The sequence below is a fragment of the Arctopsyche grandis genome, chromosome 12 (assembly GCF_051622035.1).
Source record: "Arctopsyche grandis isolate Sample6627 chromosome 12, ASM5162203v2, whole genome shotgun sequence".
Taxonomy (NCBI): Eukaryota; Metazoa; Arthropoda; class Insecta; order Trichoptera; family Hydropsychidae; genus Arctopsyche; species Arctopsyche grandis.
The window spans coordinates 22488595-22505252 of NC_135366.1; the positions used below are offsets into that span (position 1 = coordinate 22488595).

Consider the following 16658-nt stretch of genomic DNA (forward strand, 5'->3'; position numbering starts at 1 on the left):
TATACTCCGTAATTAGATCTTTTTACTATCTATTTATTTCATTCACTGGAAAAATCTAATGATTTTAATTATCTTCAAATTCCAGGTTATTATAATGTCTCGTAGAACTTCGCATAACGTCTTCAAAATGGAACCGCATTGAATTTCAGAAATCTACCCCCACTTCCTCTTCAACATCTTTTTTCTTCATTCACATTTTTTACTTTTTTTTTATCTATGCTTATGTAGATAAATTAATAATGCATACCTGCACTTTTATGTAGATACATACTAACGCTTGTTGTGTTTTAGATATACATATATACATATATATATATAAATTTTTTGGGTGATGGTGTTATTTTGTAAATTGTTTATTGTTTTAATTTATGTTTGTTTATTTTTATAATCAATGATATATACGGTATATTATATTCACAGCATTCAGATACATATACATATGTATGTATATTATCCTGGGAAGACAATCGTCGAAGACATGAAGATTTTCGCAATAACAATCACGCTCCAATATTTGCATTGCAAATGATGCACACGCTTGTTCTATAATTTCAACGTGTTATATTATATATATACGCACAATATGGTTACAAAATGCCAAAAAACAAAATGATTAAATATACACTAAATATTTCATTTTTCCTTTTCTAAATATAAAATTCAGCAATTTACGTTAAAATCACACAATATCATTGCTGTGATTGTACTAAATTGGAAAACTTTGCAGATAAATTTCAATAATAATTATTTTAAAAAGTAAAATAAAATCTTATATATGGTATATTTTTTTATTAGACTAGTGTCGGTGGTGGTCTAATTTTCATACTACCAAAAATCCCTCATTAATCAACTTGTGTGTAGATTTCTTATTTTTGTTGTTGATGCATATATTTATCTCTGTGTGTATTAAACATAAGATTTTTATTATTATTATTTATATTATTTGTGGCTTTTTGTTGTGGCTTTTTGAATTTGATCATTTTTTCAAAATTTCCATGTGTTAATTAATCAATTTGATTTCAAAGTAAAAAATTAAAAAGTCATATTTTGTGTTAAAATATTCTCAAAATATCACAATGCAATCAAATAGATAAAGTATTTTCAAAAGTAGCAGGATATGCGAGTACTAATAAGATTTTATTTTGTATAAACAGATGTCGATTGCAAGTCGCACGATGAATGTAGCATTCAGCAAGCGTGTATTAGTGGACGCTGTCAAAACCCATGCTCGGTGGCGAGTCCATGTGCATCTCAACAAGACTGCCAAGTCAAAGATCATCAACCCATATGCATCAAAGGTTAATAACAAAATACATACTACTATTGAATATGTATCAAGCTATGTTCTAACCAATTTATTACCTTTCAGTGTGTCAATGCCAATCCACACTAGACTGCAAAACGAACTTCAAATGCGACGGATGTAAATGTATTGCAGGTAAAGAGAACACCATAAATTTTAATATATGTATATATTAGCCAGCAGTTTGGCTTAATGGTAGCGTATATATTTAGCACCACTGAGGTCGAAGGTTCGAATCCTCGTCAAACTGCCGGTTAGGTTTGGGAGTTTTGTGACTCCAAATCGATCGTTTCTCTATCAGAGTTTGCCAATTTTATCTGATCATTGTGAAACGGTTCCTGAAAATTGGTATTAGATCATTTCCTGTTGTCACAAAATCTGTGTGTATAATTTGTAAAAATTATGCACAGTAATCTGAAATCTATAGATATCTCTATAGACATCTACATAATTTCGTGTTTATTATTTGTATAAAAATTGTAATAATAATTGTACACAAAAATCTAAAAATAATCCATAGATGTGTCTATGATTATTATTTCTGTACTGATTAATTGTTATATGCTACGTATTCTGATTGTATATGTATTATTGTATTTCTGACCGTTATCGTACACTATAAAATAAGATAATAAGATAACTTTAAAATCCTTTTCGAAAAGGCTACTGACGTGTTAATTCTTATAGCGGATCAACCCCAACTGGTAACAGGCTGCGATCACTGTCCTCCAGGAATACCGTGCGATCCGTTCTCCGGCGCCTGCATGCAAGGTAAGAACAAAACTGTTTTTGCAATGAAAATAACATGATTCACTATTTAAATTTACAAATTGGAAATTTTCATGTGAAACAATTCATCTTAAAAAAGTTAAAAGCAGAATGTTTTATTAACCGTTTGCCCGCGGCCGCCTTCTATGGAAGCTTTGGGCGATAAATCTGTAGCGCGGCTGTCTTCCATAGAAATTCTGAACTTTGCACGGGATTTTGAGGCTTATATGCGCCTATTTCAACTGTTTTAAGTTTCAAAATTGGTTAAATATATTACTGAGTTGAATTCCATATATTCAATTTGCTTAAAATTAATATATACCAGTCAAAAATTAGTTTTTTGTGGAACCATACTGAAACCTCGTTTATGTGACGTCACGTCTTCATACAATTATGAAGAATGATTATTTGACAATTAATCCAAAACTACGAGATATATTATGTATTTTATTGTTTAAAATAATATTTTATGTGTTAATTAACATATCTGGTTACTTGAGTAAATATTAAAATCTGTATTTAAGGTCGAAAACTCGATTGCCAAATTCGCGAAAAAGGCTTACAGGGCTTGTTAGCTATATTTATTGCCGCGGGCAAAGGGTTAAAATTTCATATTAATATGAATTTAAAACATACAATTTTTTTATTCATTTTTAAATGTGTATGTAAGACTACATAAAAAAATTAAATCACTAAATTCGATCAGAGAATGAATAGAAAAGTAGCATGTCGGTAAAAATATTTACTATAAGTATTTTATTAAATGTTGAAGTAAATTTTTTGATGAAAATATGTTTTCTGTGCATACTGTTGAAAAATATAGTTTCACTGACTTGTAAAGCTCATAAATCCAAATACAGTTATGGTTTTAATTGTTTGAAACAGATTCTTTGGAATGATTTAATTTATAAAAGTGAATTTACAAGGTTTGCAATTCAAGGTTCAAGACAGTATGTTTAATTTGGAGCAAATTTCAAACAAAAAAATATACTTCAACAAATATTTGACGATATATTATCAAAGTGTGTTGCTGTCTTGCCAAAAAAATTAATAACTAAAATACTGTTAAACTATAACAAATAACAAAATTTCGAGTTGGTGCTACGAAGCAGACATCCGAGATGCACCAATCGGCTAACAGTATCCTGATTTCGGCGCAAATTTGCTTGCAGTCATACAGTCCTACAAACGATACTTGCTGGTTAGGACTGATCTTCCAGTGTGACGGAAAGCCAGTTTTCAAAATCCACTTATTTTTGTGCAAAAAATACTTTCATTGTACATATACGCTTCTTTTTCACATTACTTTAATGCAATTTTACCTATACAAACAGTAGTTTTAGATGGTACAAGGTGTTTGATTTACCATTTTCACGCATACGACCTATATACATATGTGCACAAAAAATACTTACATAATGTATACATATGTGTGAGTATGTTTCATACAAGTACACTACTTGTACATATAAATGGATAAAAATCAAACAAGGAAAAACATGTGGAATGTGTTGTGCTGATATTGTGTATTATGTAGTTATTTAGTTAATGTTATAGAGTGGCACAACTAGCACCTACAATTTTACAATATTTGGGGCTCGCAAACGATCTAGTTGTGTCACGGATATTCCATTATTAATAAATATTCACTAACAAAATCCTAAGTACCCTACCTAGCATTCATCTGTATTTATCTCATATTATATAATGCATGATCGCTTGTTTTCATAACATTTATACATACACATACTTGTTCGCTTATTAACATCACACGAGTAAATAAAATTTATATGAATGTATGTGATAAAATATTTTTAGAATTTAATTAACTCGTATTTGTTATTATTCTTTGACGGTTCTGACAGATCAACAGACTACTCAAACCCTATTAACCGATATAATAGATGGAATAACCAGCGTTACAGACATAACTGACGTTGACCAAACTTCACCCGTTACATACACATCAAATGTTGACGACACTACACCAAAAACTGATTATCAAATCAATTTTTCAGTTGATAATTCTACTAAAAGTCCAAACATAATTAATAAAAATTATACTTCACCGACAACGTCAGTTGATGAAAATGTAAAGCCTACTACTACATTAAATCACATAAATATAAAAACAACTACGAATCTGTATGAATTAGATGATGTTAATATTACGTCATCGACGTCCACAAATAAAGATATATTTAAATCTACTAAAACTCCCATGGAAATTAAGAAAAATGATACTTTAACTTTAGAGTCACCGAATAAAAAACCTACCACATCTGATACTAAAACAAAAGTAACAACTGAAATTACGACATTTTTGGATAATAGTAGTAATAAAACAACTAAAATTCCTTACATCTTGTCGTCAACGACGCCTCAAGAAAATCTGAAGCCCAATTTTACGTTCAATGATATGGATAATCAAACTGGGACTCCTTCCACTTTGTATTCTTCTTCAACCACCTCTAAGTATACATTGTTGGATAAAAGCAGTACTACGGCTAAAAGCCTCAGTGAACTTGACGAAAGTTTCACATCATTGTCGACGTCACCCGATGATTACATAAAAACTACTTTGGAAGATAAAAATGGGAAAACAACTGCAAATCCTCACGATGAATTAGATGATGATTCTTTATCGACACCTATAAATGCATTGTTAGATAAAAGCAGCACAACTGAAAAATCCATCGACTCTAATGAAAGTTATACATCATCATCAACATATAAAACTACATTGGATGATAAAAACAAGAAAACAACCGCAAAACTAAATGAATTAGATGAACCCAATGTAACGCCATCAATTCCTACAGTTAAAACAACTAAAATTCCTAGCAAGTTTAATGAAAGTTACACTTTATCAACGACAACAGCAAATAAACCTGTGACTATAGTGGATAGCAAATATACAGTAACCACCGAAATTTCAGGTGGGATAAATAAAGATAATGATTTATATACTACACCAGCAAATACAGCGTTGGATGGTGACAAGAATACAACCCAAATTACTAATAAACCAAAAGAAGATGATAATACTTTCTCAACAACACCATTATATTTCACCATGGATCAAAGTACAACATTACATGATGATAAAAGAACAACTAAAATCTCAATGGCAGATCTACCATTGTCATTAAAAACAGAAAAACCATCTATCTCTAATACATCGGAAAAGACGGGCGATAAAAACAAGGATGAAGTAAATATAAATGATTTTACTACGATTAAAATAACTCATACAAGCATCCCATCTCATAAAATAACAACACCGTCAACAATTCAACCAAGTAAAGACATAACCCAGACTTCTACAACAAGTGGTATAGATTTAGATTTAACAACTTTAAAAATACCTTCAAATTATGGCAGTAATATACAGAATACTTCAACGAACATTCAACCGAATAAAGAAACAACTAAAATTATGAATGATTCTGTCACTACTACTGCTGCAATCTTAGAAAAGGTTACAACCCCAACACACAATGATCGATCAACAATATCATACTTATCTACCACTAATTCTCCATCAGTTGAAAATACAATGTCAACTATTTCAAAAGACTTGGATACAAAAAGTACGACTGTCAATAAAGAATACAATGATGACAATGAATTTTATGAAACAACAACTTCTAATAATAATTTGGATAACGAAACGAAAACTACAGTATCGCATGGGTTCTCAGATGATTTTGATGAAACAACCAATTTTGGTACTCAAACTCAAAATAATTTCGATTCAACTTCCGTGACGACTTTTAGTGATCAAACAGTGATGGAAGCAAAAATTACACCCGTAAAAGATACCGGAATACCAACGACAACAATATTGCATTCATTGACTACATCAGATGTCACTAATGATGGCTTCAATGATTTCACAACGCAAAGATATAAAACGTCAGATTCAGAAACTGTAACAAAATCACAAATTACAAAAATGTCGACATCAACGAGTGGAAATGGTAAAATCACAATAGTAACAAAATCACCAGATATTTCAGGTACAACAAAGAAAACTACAACAAATAGCAAAGATAATTCTGAAAGTAATGAATATGAAACAACAACGGGAATATTATCGAAATCCTCAATACCAACAAACGACGATGAAAAAACAACTACAGAAGATGAATTTTTCTATGGAGTTCTTGGAGCTTTTGACACATTGGGAAAAGGCGATAAACCGAAACCTCCCAAAATGGATAAAAAGGATGACAATTCCAATGAAACAGTTTCAGTTACTACAAAAAAGAATCGTACAGACGAAATAAGTACAATATCTTCAAATACTAAACATACGACTGATTTAAATTATTCAGTAACAGAGAGCGATTATGAAACTTCAACACAAGAAGAAATTCCTCTTTACATGAGTGGAACAGATAATAAACCTGTCGATAACTTTTTTGTCACTTCAAAAACGGAAGACACTGAGAAGACAGAACCAACCAAAACCAATGATTTTAGACCAGATAAATCTAATTTAACAACTGATCCATCTACGATAAAAAATACTTCTCCCATATCTTCAACAAAAATCAATGATAAAATGGATCATACTAGTATAAATTCAATAGACGATACAACTACCAATAAGTACTCATCTAAAAGCGACATATCAACTCAATCGACTTACCCAGAAATTAAAAATGATACACTTACTACAACAGTAAAAGGGTCTGTTAAATATAATGATAGCAATGAATTTACTACTCCAGCTACCACATCAAGTGAAATTTCTCACATTAATAATACAATTACAACAACTGAAGAACACCATTTCACTGAAAGTACTAGCTATGCTGAAAACACTGAAAAAACCACAAACCCTTATAAAAGTACACCGCAATATCAATCCACAGCAACTGGTATCAAAACTTCTAACTATCCATTAGAAAACAATCCAGGAGACCAAAAAAGCTTTGAAGATAATTTAACAACAACTGAGATGTCTTCTGAAATTACAACATCATTTAGCTCATACTATGATATTCCAACCACTATTCAAACGCTAAGTATTGACGATGAGCAGACTGGGATGAAAGATATACATATCGATAGTGGAAATATTATTACAACCTCAACTACTAAATCCAGTATTGTGAATACTAACCAACCCATTTTAATTACAATTAATAATCAGAATCAATTTAACAACACAGAAAATCAATTCCCTAGTACATCAAGTAGACCTGATAATAAAAAGCCACATAATAACACCAACAACTTATTTGACAATAGTAAACACGATAATGAGACTACAATTTCTCATGACATGGAAAGTAATCATAGAATTGAAGTAACAACACATATTAATCCAAAAGACAATGATATAAAAACGAAAGCAAACGACTCCATGTCTATAACTAAACGCCCTCCTTCAGTTACTGTAGGATTTGGAATTGGTGATAAAAGTACAGAATTGATAAATAAAGAAACTGAAAATGATTTAACAACACAGAATGTATTCACTAAATCTACTGATGGAAACACTGAAACTAAAAAATATACGACTTCAGCTCATGGACAAACCACGTCTGAATTACCTAATCCGAGTTATGAAGAAACAACAAGTTCAGATAAATATTCAACAATAGATACTCAAACTACAACTGAAAACACAAACCGTCTCTCAACATGGTCTTATTTGGAAGGTGCAAAACCATTTTTAAGTACTACTGCAACTAATTTAAACATAGATATTGACACTATTATATCAACAGAGCAAACAAAGTCTTACACAGAAGTAGAAAAAACTACTCATAATGATTTCCCATATGACTCAAGTAATACTAATATCGTAGACAGAGTTACCAAATTTTCAACAACGCCTGAGGAAACTGTAGGACATCAAACACAATCAGAAATTACGACTTCCAAATACACCTCTATAGCTTATGGCACGGGTAAAACTGATTCAAGCACGAATTTTGATGATGTTTCATCAACCAAAATATCACCAATAGATAAAGATGAAAATGGCTTGTCGACTAATCTTGATGAAAAAGATGTAGCAAAGAAGCCTAGTACTAAACCTTCTAAAGAAACTACTGAATATGATGGTATAACTGATTCAAATGTAATAAAATTGACTACAAAAACACCTTTAGGCCAAAATACACATGAATACTTTTCCAGTACTAAAAAACCAAGTACCAAACCATCGATAGAAAGTACTAAATATGATACCGTCACTGATGCGCATGGAATAAAATTAACTACAAAATCATCGTTGGGTAAAGATGCAGATAAATATGGGTCATCAACTAGTCCTGGTGTAATAGATTTTACAACGAAGGCTAACACTAAACCTTCATCAGAAAGCACCGAATATGATAATGTTACTTATTCAAGTGGAATAAAATTAACCACAAAATCACCTTTGGGCAAAGATACAGATAAATATGGATCATCGACTAGTCCTAGTGTGGTAGATGTGACAAAGAAGCATACCACTATACCTTCATCAGAAAGTACCGAATACGATACTGTGACTGATTCAAATGGAATAAAATTAACGACACAGTTATCAAAAGACGAGAATACACACAAATATGGCTCATCAACCAGACCTGGTGTCAAAGATGTGACAAAGAAGCCTACCACTGTACCTTCATCAGAAAGTACTGGATATAATACTACTACAGATTCAAGTGGAATAAAATTAACCACAAAATCGCCTTTGGGCAAAGGTACAGATAAATATGGATCATCGACTATTTCTGGTGTGATAGATGTGACAAAGAAACCTAGCACTAAACCCTCATCAGAAAGTACTGAATACGATACTGTGACTGATTCAAATGGAATCAAATTTACCACACAGTTATCAACAGACGAGAATACACACAAATATGATTCATCGACAAAGAAGCCTACCACTATACCTTCATCAGAAAGTACTGGATATAATACTATTACAGATTCGAGTGGAATAAAATCAACCACAAAATCACCGTCGGACAGAGACACAAATAAATATGGATCATCAACTAGCCCCGGTCTGATAGATGTGACAAAGAAACCTAGCACTAATCCCTCGTCAGAAAGTACTGAATACGATACTGTGACTGATTCAAATGGAATCGAATTTACCACACAATTATCTACAGACGATAACACAGATGAATATGGCTCATCAACCAGACCTGGTGTCAAAGATGTGACAAAGAAGCCTACCACTGTACCTTCATCAGAAAGTACTGGATATAATACTACTACAGATTCAAGTGGAATAAAATTAACCACAACATCGCCTTTGGGCAAAGATACAGATAAATATGGATCATCGACTAGTCCTGGTGTGATAGATGTGACTAAGAAACCTAGCACTATACCCTCATCAGAAAGTACTGAATACGATACTGTGACTGATTCAAATGGAATCAAATTAACTACACAGTTATCAACAGACGAGAATATATACAAATATGGCTCATCAACCAGACCTGGTGTCAAAGATGTGACAAAGAAGCCTACCACTGTACCTTCATCAGAAAGCACTGGATATAATACTATTACAGATTCAACTGGAATAAAATTAACCACAAAATCACCGTTGGGTAAGGACACAGATAAATATGGATCATCGACTAGTCCTGGTGTGATAGATGTGACAAAGAAACCTAGCACTAAACCCTCATCAGAAAGTACTGAATATGATACTGTGACTGATTCAAATGGAATCACATTAACTACAAAGTTATCAATAGACGAAAACACACACGAATATGGCTCATCAACCAGACCTGGTGTCAAAGATGTGACAAAGAAGCCTACCACTGTACCTTCATCAGAAAGTACTGGATATAATACTACTACAGATTCAAGTGGAATAAAATTAACCACAACATCGCCTTTGGGCAAAGATACAGATAAATATGGATCATCGACTAGTCCTGGTGTGATAGATGTGACTAAGAAACCTAGCACTATACCCTCATCAGAAAGTACTGAATACGATACTGTGACTGATTCAAATGGAATCAAATTAACTACACAGTTATCAACAGACGAGAATATATACAAATATGGCTCATCAACCAGACCTGGTGTCAAAGATGTGACAAAGAAGCCTACCACTGTACCTTCATCAGAAAGCACTGGATATAATACTATTACAGATTCAACTGGAATAAAATTAACCACAAAATCACCGTTGGGTAAGGACACAGATAAATATGGATCATCGACTAGTCCTGGTGTGATAGATGTGACAAAGAAACCTAGCACTAAACCCTCATCAGAAAGTACTGAATATGATACTGTGACTGATTCAAATGGAATCACATTAACTACAAAGTTATCAATAGACGAAAACACACACGAATATGGCTCATCAACCAGACCTGGTGTCAAAGATGTGACAAAGAAGCCTACCACTGTACCTTCATCAGAAAGTACTGGATATAATACTACTACAGATTCAAGTGGAATAAAATTAACCACAAAATCGCCTTTGGGCAAAGGTACAGATAAATATGGATCATCGACTATTTCTGGTGTGATAGATGTGACAAAGAAACCTAGCACTAAACCCTCATCAGAAAGTACTGAATACGATACTGTGACTGATTCAAATGGAATCAAATTTACTACACAGTTATCAATAGACGAGAAAACACACAAATATGGCTCATCGACAAAGAAGCCTACCACCGTACCTTTATCAGAAAGTACTGGATATAATACTATTACAGATTCGAGTGGAATAAAATCAACCACAAAATCACCGTTGGACAAAGACACAAATAAATATGGATCATCAACTAGCCCCGGTGTCAAAGATGTGACAAAGAAGCCTACCACTGTACCTTCATCAGAAACTACTGGATATAATACTACTACAGATTCAAGTGGAATAAAATTAACCACAACATCGCCTTTGGGCAAAGATACAGATAAATATGGATCATCGACTAGTCCTGGTGTGATATATGTGACAAAGAAACCTAGCACTAAACCCTCATCAGAAAGTACTGAATACGATACTGTGACTGATTCAAATGGAATCAAATTTACCACACAGTTATCAACAGACGAGAATACACACAAATATGATTCATCGACAAAGAAGCCTACCACTATACCTTCATCAGAAAGTACTGGATATAATACTATTACAGATTCGAGTGGAATAAAATCAACCACAAAATCACCGTCGGACAAAGACACAAATAAATATGGATCATCAACTAGCCCCGGTCTGATAGATGTGACAAAGAAACCTAGCACTAATCCCTCGTCAGAAAGTACTGAATACGATACTGTGACTGATTCAAATGGAATCGAATTTACCACACAATTATCTACAGACGATAACACAGATGAATATGGCTCATCAACCAGACCTGGTGTCAAAGATGTGACAAAGAAGCCTACCACTGTACCTTCATCAGAAAGTACTGGATATAATACTACTACAGATTCAAGTGGAATAAAATTAACCACAACATCGCCTTTGGGCAAAGATACAGATATATATGGATCATCGACTAGTCCTGGTGTGATAGATGTGACTAAGAAACCTAGCACTAAACCCTCATCAGAAAGTACTGAATACGATACTGTGACTGATTCAAATGGAATCAAATTAACTACACAGTTATCAACAGACGAGAATACATACAAATATGGCTCATCAACCATACCTGGTGTCAAAGATGTGACAAAGAAGCCTACCACTGTACCTTCATCAGAAAGCACTGGATATAATACTATTACAGATTCAACTGGAATAAAATTAACCACAAAATCACCGTCGGGTAAAGACACAGATAAATATGGATCATCGACTAGTCCTGGTGTGATAGATGTGACAAAGAAACCTAGCACTAAACCCTCATCAGAAAGTACTGAATATGATACTGTGACTGATTCAAATGGAATCAAATTAACTACACAGTTATCAACAGACGAGAATACATACAAATATGGCTCATCAACCATACCTGGTGTCAAAGATGTGACAAAGAAGCCTACCACTGTACCTTCATCAGAAAGCACTGGATATTATACTATTACAGATTCAACTGGAATAAAATTAACCACAAAATCACCGTCGGGTAAAGACACAGATAAATATGGATCATCGACTAGTCCTGGTGTGATAGATGTGACAAAGAAACCTAGCACTAAACCCTCATCAGAAAGTACTGAATATGATACTGTGACTGATTCAAATGGAATCACATTAACTACAAAGTTATCAACAGATGAAAACACACACGAATATGGCTCATCAACCAGACCTGGTGTCAAAGATGTGACAAAGAAGCCTAGCACAAAACCTTCATTACAAACTACTGAATACGATACCGTCACTTATTCACCTGGAATTAAATTGACTACAAAAACATCTTTAGGTGAAGGAACACATGATGATGCTACAATTGATTCAAGTGGAAAAAATTTGACTTCATCACCTTTAGGCGAAATTACACATACATATGTCTCGTCAACTAGTCCTAAAACTGAGCTTTCCAAAGAAAGCACTGATCATAATACTATTACGGAAGCAAACACGGTAATAACAGAATCTAGCCTCGCTTTTACATCAGGTTTCATCCCAAATACACGAACAGAATCGAATATTCCAGTGAATGAAACTCAAACGGAAAATTCTACAGATTCTTACACTTTCACCCACAACACAAACCGACAGACCGATGCAAACGAACTAACCACACAATATCCCGTTTATGTCATGACCGATAAAGCACTGACCCAATTAACTAACTCACCGACTAACAAACAATGTGTGGCTGACTCCGATTGTCCACCATCTGAGGCCTGCTATTCAGGGGTTTGTGAAAATCCTTGCTTGAAGCAGACGGACGCGTGTGCGAGCAATGCCGTTTGCTTGGTGTCTAATCACACATTGGTATGCAAGTGTCCTAATGGTCTTAACGGGAATCCCGAAAAGGATTGCAGAAGAGGTATAACTAATTAATATTTATTAAATATCAATAATATACATACACCCCCCGCCCTTTTTATTTTAATATATCGGTTCGATTAGCGTACGATGATCTAACTACACAATATGTTCCGTTTTGTATATAAATTGAATGTGCTTGTATATATTTCGTAATTGAGTGACCGTATTCTAAATATTATTTAATGCATTAATGACAATAGTAATACACACAATCACAACTAATTATGTAAAAAAAAATCTGTATATATGTATAATTTATTAATTCGAAAGCACACAGCATTTTTTTCTGACAGATTCTATTTTAGAAGCAGATCTCCAGAATGCCATCGTGGCAAACGAGCGTGGTGTACATACATTTATGATGTATATTTTTGTTTGTGTTAATAATGATAGATATAAATAATGTATAATACAATGTCTAAAACTGCAATAATCATCTCACAAATTAACACATTTAATATATTGTAACATAGAACCGGGACATCCCAAAACACGACTACCATGCGTGTCAGACTCTGACTGCATAGATACTGAAGCCTGTTTTATGGGACAATGTCATTTCCCTTGCGAATTCGATAACGTTTGTGGCATTGCCGCCAAATGTCATGCCAAGATGCACCGACCGATTTGCACCTGTCCTAAAGATCACGACGGAAATCCAGCAATTAAATGTACTCCTTCTAAAAAATGTAAGATCCCCTCTAATCATTATTAATATATAATAATTGAAAAATTTCAGAAAAAAGGTCGATTCGTTGAAACATAAAATTTCAGTAACCGTTTACATTAAAAAAATTAATCAATTTGCAAATTAAAGAAATAACTTTTAATGACTGCAGTGAAACCTCTTAATTGTACAATGAAATTTAAAAGCAATTAAAAAATGCGAGAAATATTGTAATTTATTCAATACTATAACAATAGGCTTCACTGTAATTCTTTTTTTAATACTGACTAAGGAATATAACCAACATCGTAATATTCATAAAATTATTGTATGTATATAAAGTGTATATAAATCACATGTGAATTTTTTTGTAAAAAGCAAATCTTTCTTATATTATCACAAAACAATTGTAAATACAATCTTTTCCTTTTTGGATTTTGTATAGTGAGTTGCAATAGCAATGAAGAGTGTCAACTTACTGAAGCGTGCATCAATCATGCATGCCAAAGACCGTGCGATATACACAATCCTTGTGCACAAAATGCAGTTTGTATAAACACAAATCATGGTTCCGATTGCAGTTGTGCAGAAGGATACCAAGGAAACGGATATGTGGGTTGTGTACCCGGTAAGTTTGCACCATTCCATTTTCGTTTAATTCAAACAGCGCTCTTAGATCTAATCAATTCTCTAAACTCTCCATAATAAAGTAATAGACCAACGATCGGTTTGTCAATACAACGAGGATTGTCCACCGGAACTATTGTGCGATAGATTAAACAGAATTTGTAGAAGTCCATGTGAAGAAGATTCGTGTGGAGAAAATGCAGAATGCCTTCCAGCAAATCATGGTATTGAATGTAAATGCTTCGCAGGATATTCTGGAAATCCTTACGTATTGTGTTCACAAGGTTTGTACTCATAGCACAAATTTAACTGAAAATGCCGCATACTATGTGAAATTAATTTTATATTAATTTCTTAGTCCAAGGATGTAGATCAGATTCTGAATGTCTCACATCAGAAGCCTGCATCAATGGTAAATGTTCATCTCCCTGTCGATGTGGACTAAACGCTATATGTGAAGTCGTCAACCACAAATCAAATTGCAAATGTTTACAAGGATACTCAGGCAATCCCAATTTGGGATGTCAAAAGCCTGATGATCCTTGCATTCCTAATCCTTGCGGAATAAATGCCATGTGTGAGATCTACGATGGAAGTCCAATTTGCTTCTGTCCTAAAGGGTTGACCGGAAATCCATTCAAAAATTGCAGTACGTAGATATTTTAAAACGATTTATAGGTTTGGTAGACATTAATACTAGGTTTCTAAAAACATATTGAATTTACAGTTCCAGAAGGTGATGAATGCAGTCCAAACCCATGTGGTTCAAATTCGGGATGTAGATCAATTGGTGGGAAGGCAACGTGCTTCTGTTTATCGGAATATGAAGGCAATCCTCCACAAAGCCCATGTACTCTACCTCAAAACCCCTGCGACCCATCACCATGTGGTCCAAATACTCAATGTACTCTACTTAGCAATGGTTTTGCCAAATGCACTTGTTTACCAGGATACTTGGAAAGCCCCAATACCATTCGCGGTTGTGTTGAAGCTATAAATCCCTGCGAACCCAATCCATGCGGAATCGGCGCAAGTTGCGATCCTTCTAGATCGCCAGTGTGCTTCTGTAAAGAGCCTACAATAGGAAATCCTTACAGAAGTTGTCAAGAACCTGTCATAGTTGATGTATTGTGTCACCCTGGTCCTTGCGGACAAAACTCTGACTGTTACGTCACTGAAAATAGAGAAAGATGTTTCTGTAAATACGGTTTCATAGGTGATCCGTACACAGGTTGTCGACTTCAACCGACAAATCCGTGCCATCCCAATCCTTGCGGTCCAAATGCCATATGTAAAATCGATGAATTGGGACAACCACAATGTGCCTGTGCTGAAGGTACTACAGGAAATCCAGCCGAGCCTGACGGTTGCAAAAATTATGAATGCAGGGTGGATGACGATTGCTCAAACAGTAAAGCATGCATTGGATACAGATGTTGTGATCCTTGTCCTGGATCGTGCGGCTTAAACACCGTATGTCAGGTTGAGAAACATCATCCTGTGTGTTCATGCGTACATGGATACATCGGAAACCCTATAGTAAAATGTTATCAAAAACCAGTAGAGAAAAATCCATGCAATCCATCGCCTTGCGGTGTAAATTCATTATGCTACGTCTCAAATAACAAAGCCGTATGCTCTTGTACACCATATTTCTTTGGAAATCCTGAAGTAAGCTGTAACGCTGAATGTATCATCAATTCAGACTGTCCATCAGATAAAACCTGTATTGATAGGAAGTGTTTAAATCCTTGTGCCGACGAATCAATATGTGGTATCAATGCAAAATGTCAAGTTCATGATCACACTGCTTCTTGTATATGTCCACAAGATTATTACGGAGATCCTCTCTTCATATGTATGAAGAATGGTAAGTAGAATATACGTATTCATTTTAAAATAATTAAAAATGTATCTTAGTTATATAAACGAATCTCGTATTTGTAGCGATAATATTGCCAATTGAGAACGCAACTCGTCCGTGCTTACCATCACCATGTGACGGTGACACGAGCTGTAATGTTTTTGGAAATCATGTAGCTGTCTGTAACAACTGTGAAAGTGATACGATACATCCTAACTGTAATCCAGAATGCTTGATGAACTCAGATTGTCCTTTTGATAAAGCTTGTATCAGAGCGAAATGTATAGATCCTTGTCCTGGATCTTGTGGTATTAATGCTCTTTGTGAAGTTTACTATCACAATCCTATTTGTAGCTGTCCACAAGGATTGATTGGAAATCCATTCGATCACTGTTTAACACCAACTACGTGTAAGTAATATTTTATATTTAAATATACCCAAATTGTGTGTACATATAAACTTAAACAA

At 34.0% G+C, this 16658-nt stretch overlaps 1 protein-coding gene across 1 annotated transcript in view; it reads left to right on the forward strand.

Moving 5' to 3' along the window:
• The window catches only part of dpy (fibrillin-like protein dumpy), a 220073-nt gene that overhangs the window by 122412 nt on the left and 81003 nt on the right, over nucleotides 1-16658 (forward strand). The window contains 8 exon segments of the mRNA XM_077443110.1: nucleotides 1155-1298; nucleotides 1991-2074; nucleotides 13505-13720; nucleotides 14144-14326; nucleotides 14415-14609; nucleotides 14684-14974; nucleotides 15053-16236; nucleotides 16293-16599. Of these exon segments, the coding sequence (XP_077299236.1) occupies nucleotides 1155-1298; nucleotides 1991-2074; nucleotides 13505-13720; nucleotides 14144-14326; nucleotides 14415-14609; nucleotides 14684-14974; nucleotides 15053-16236; nucleotides 16293-16599 (2604 nt within the window).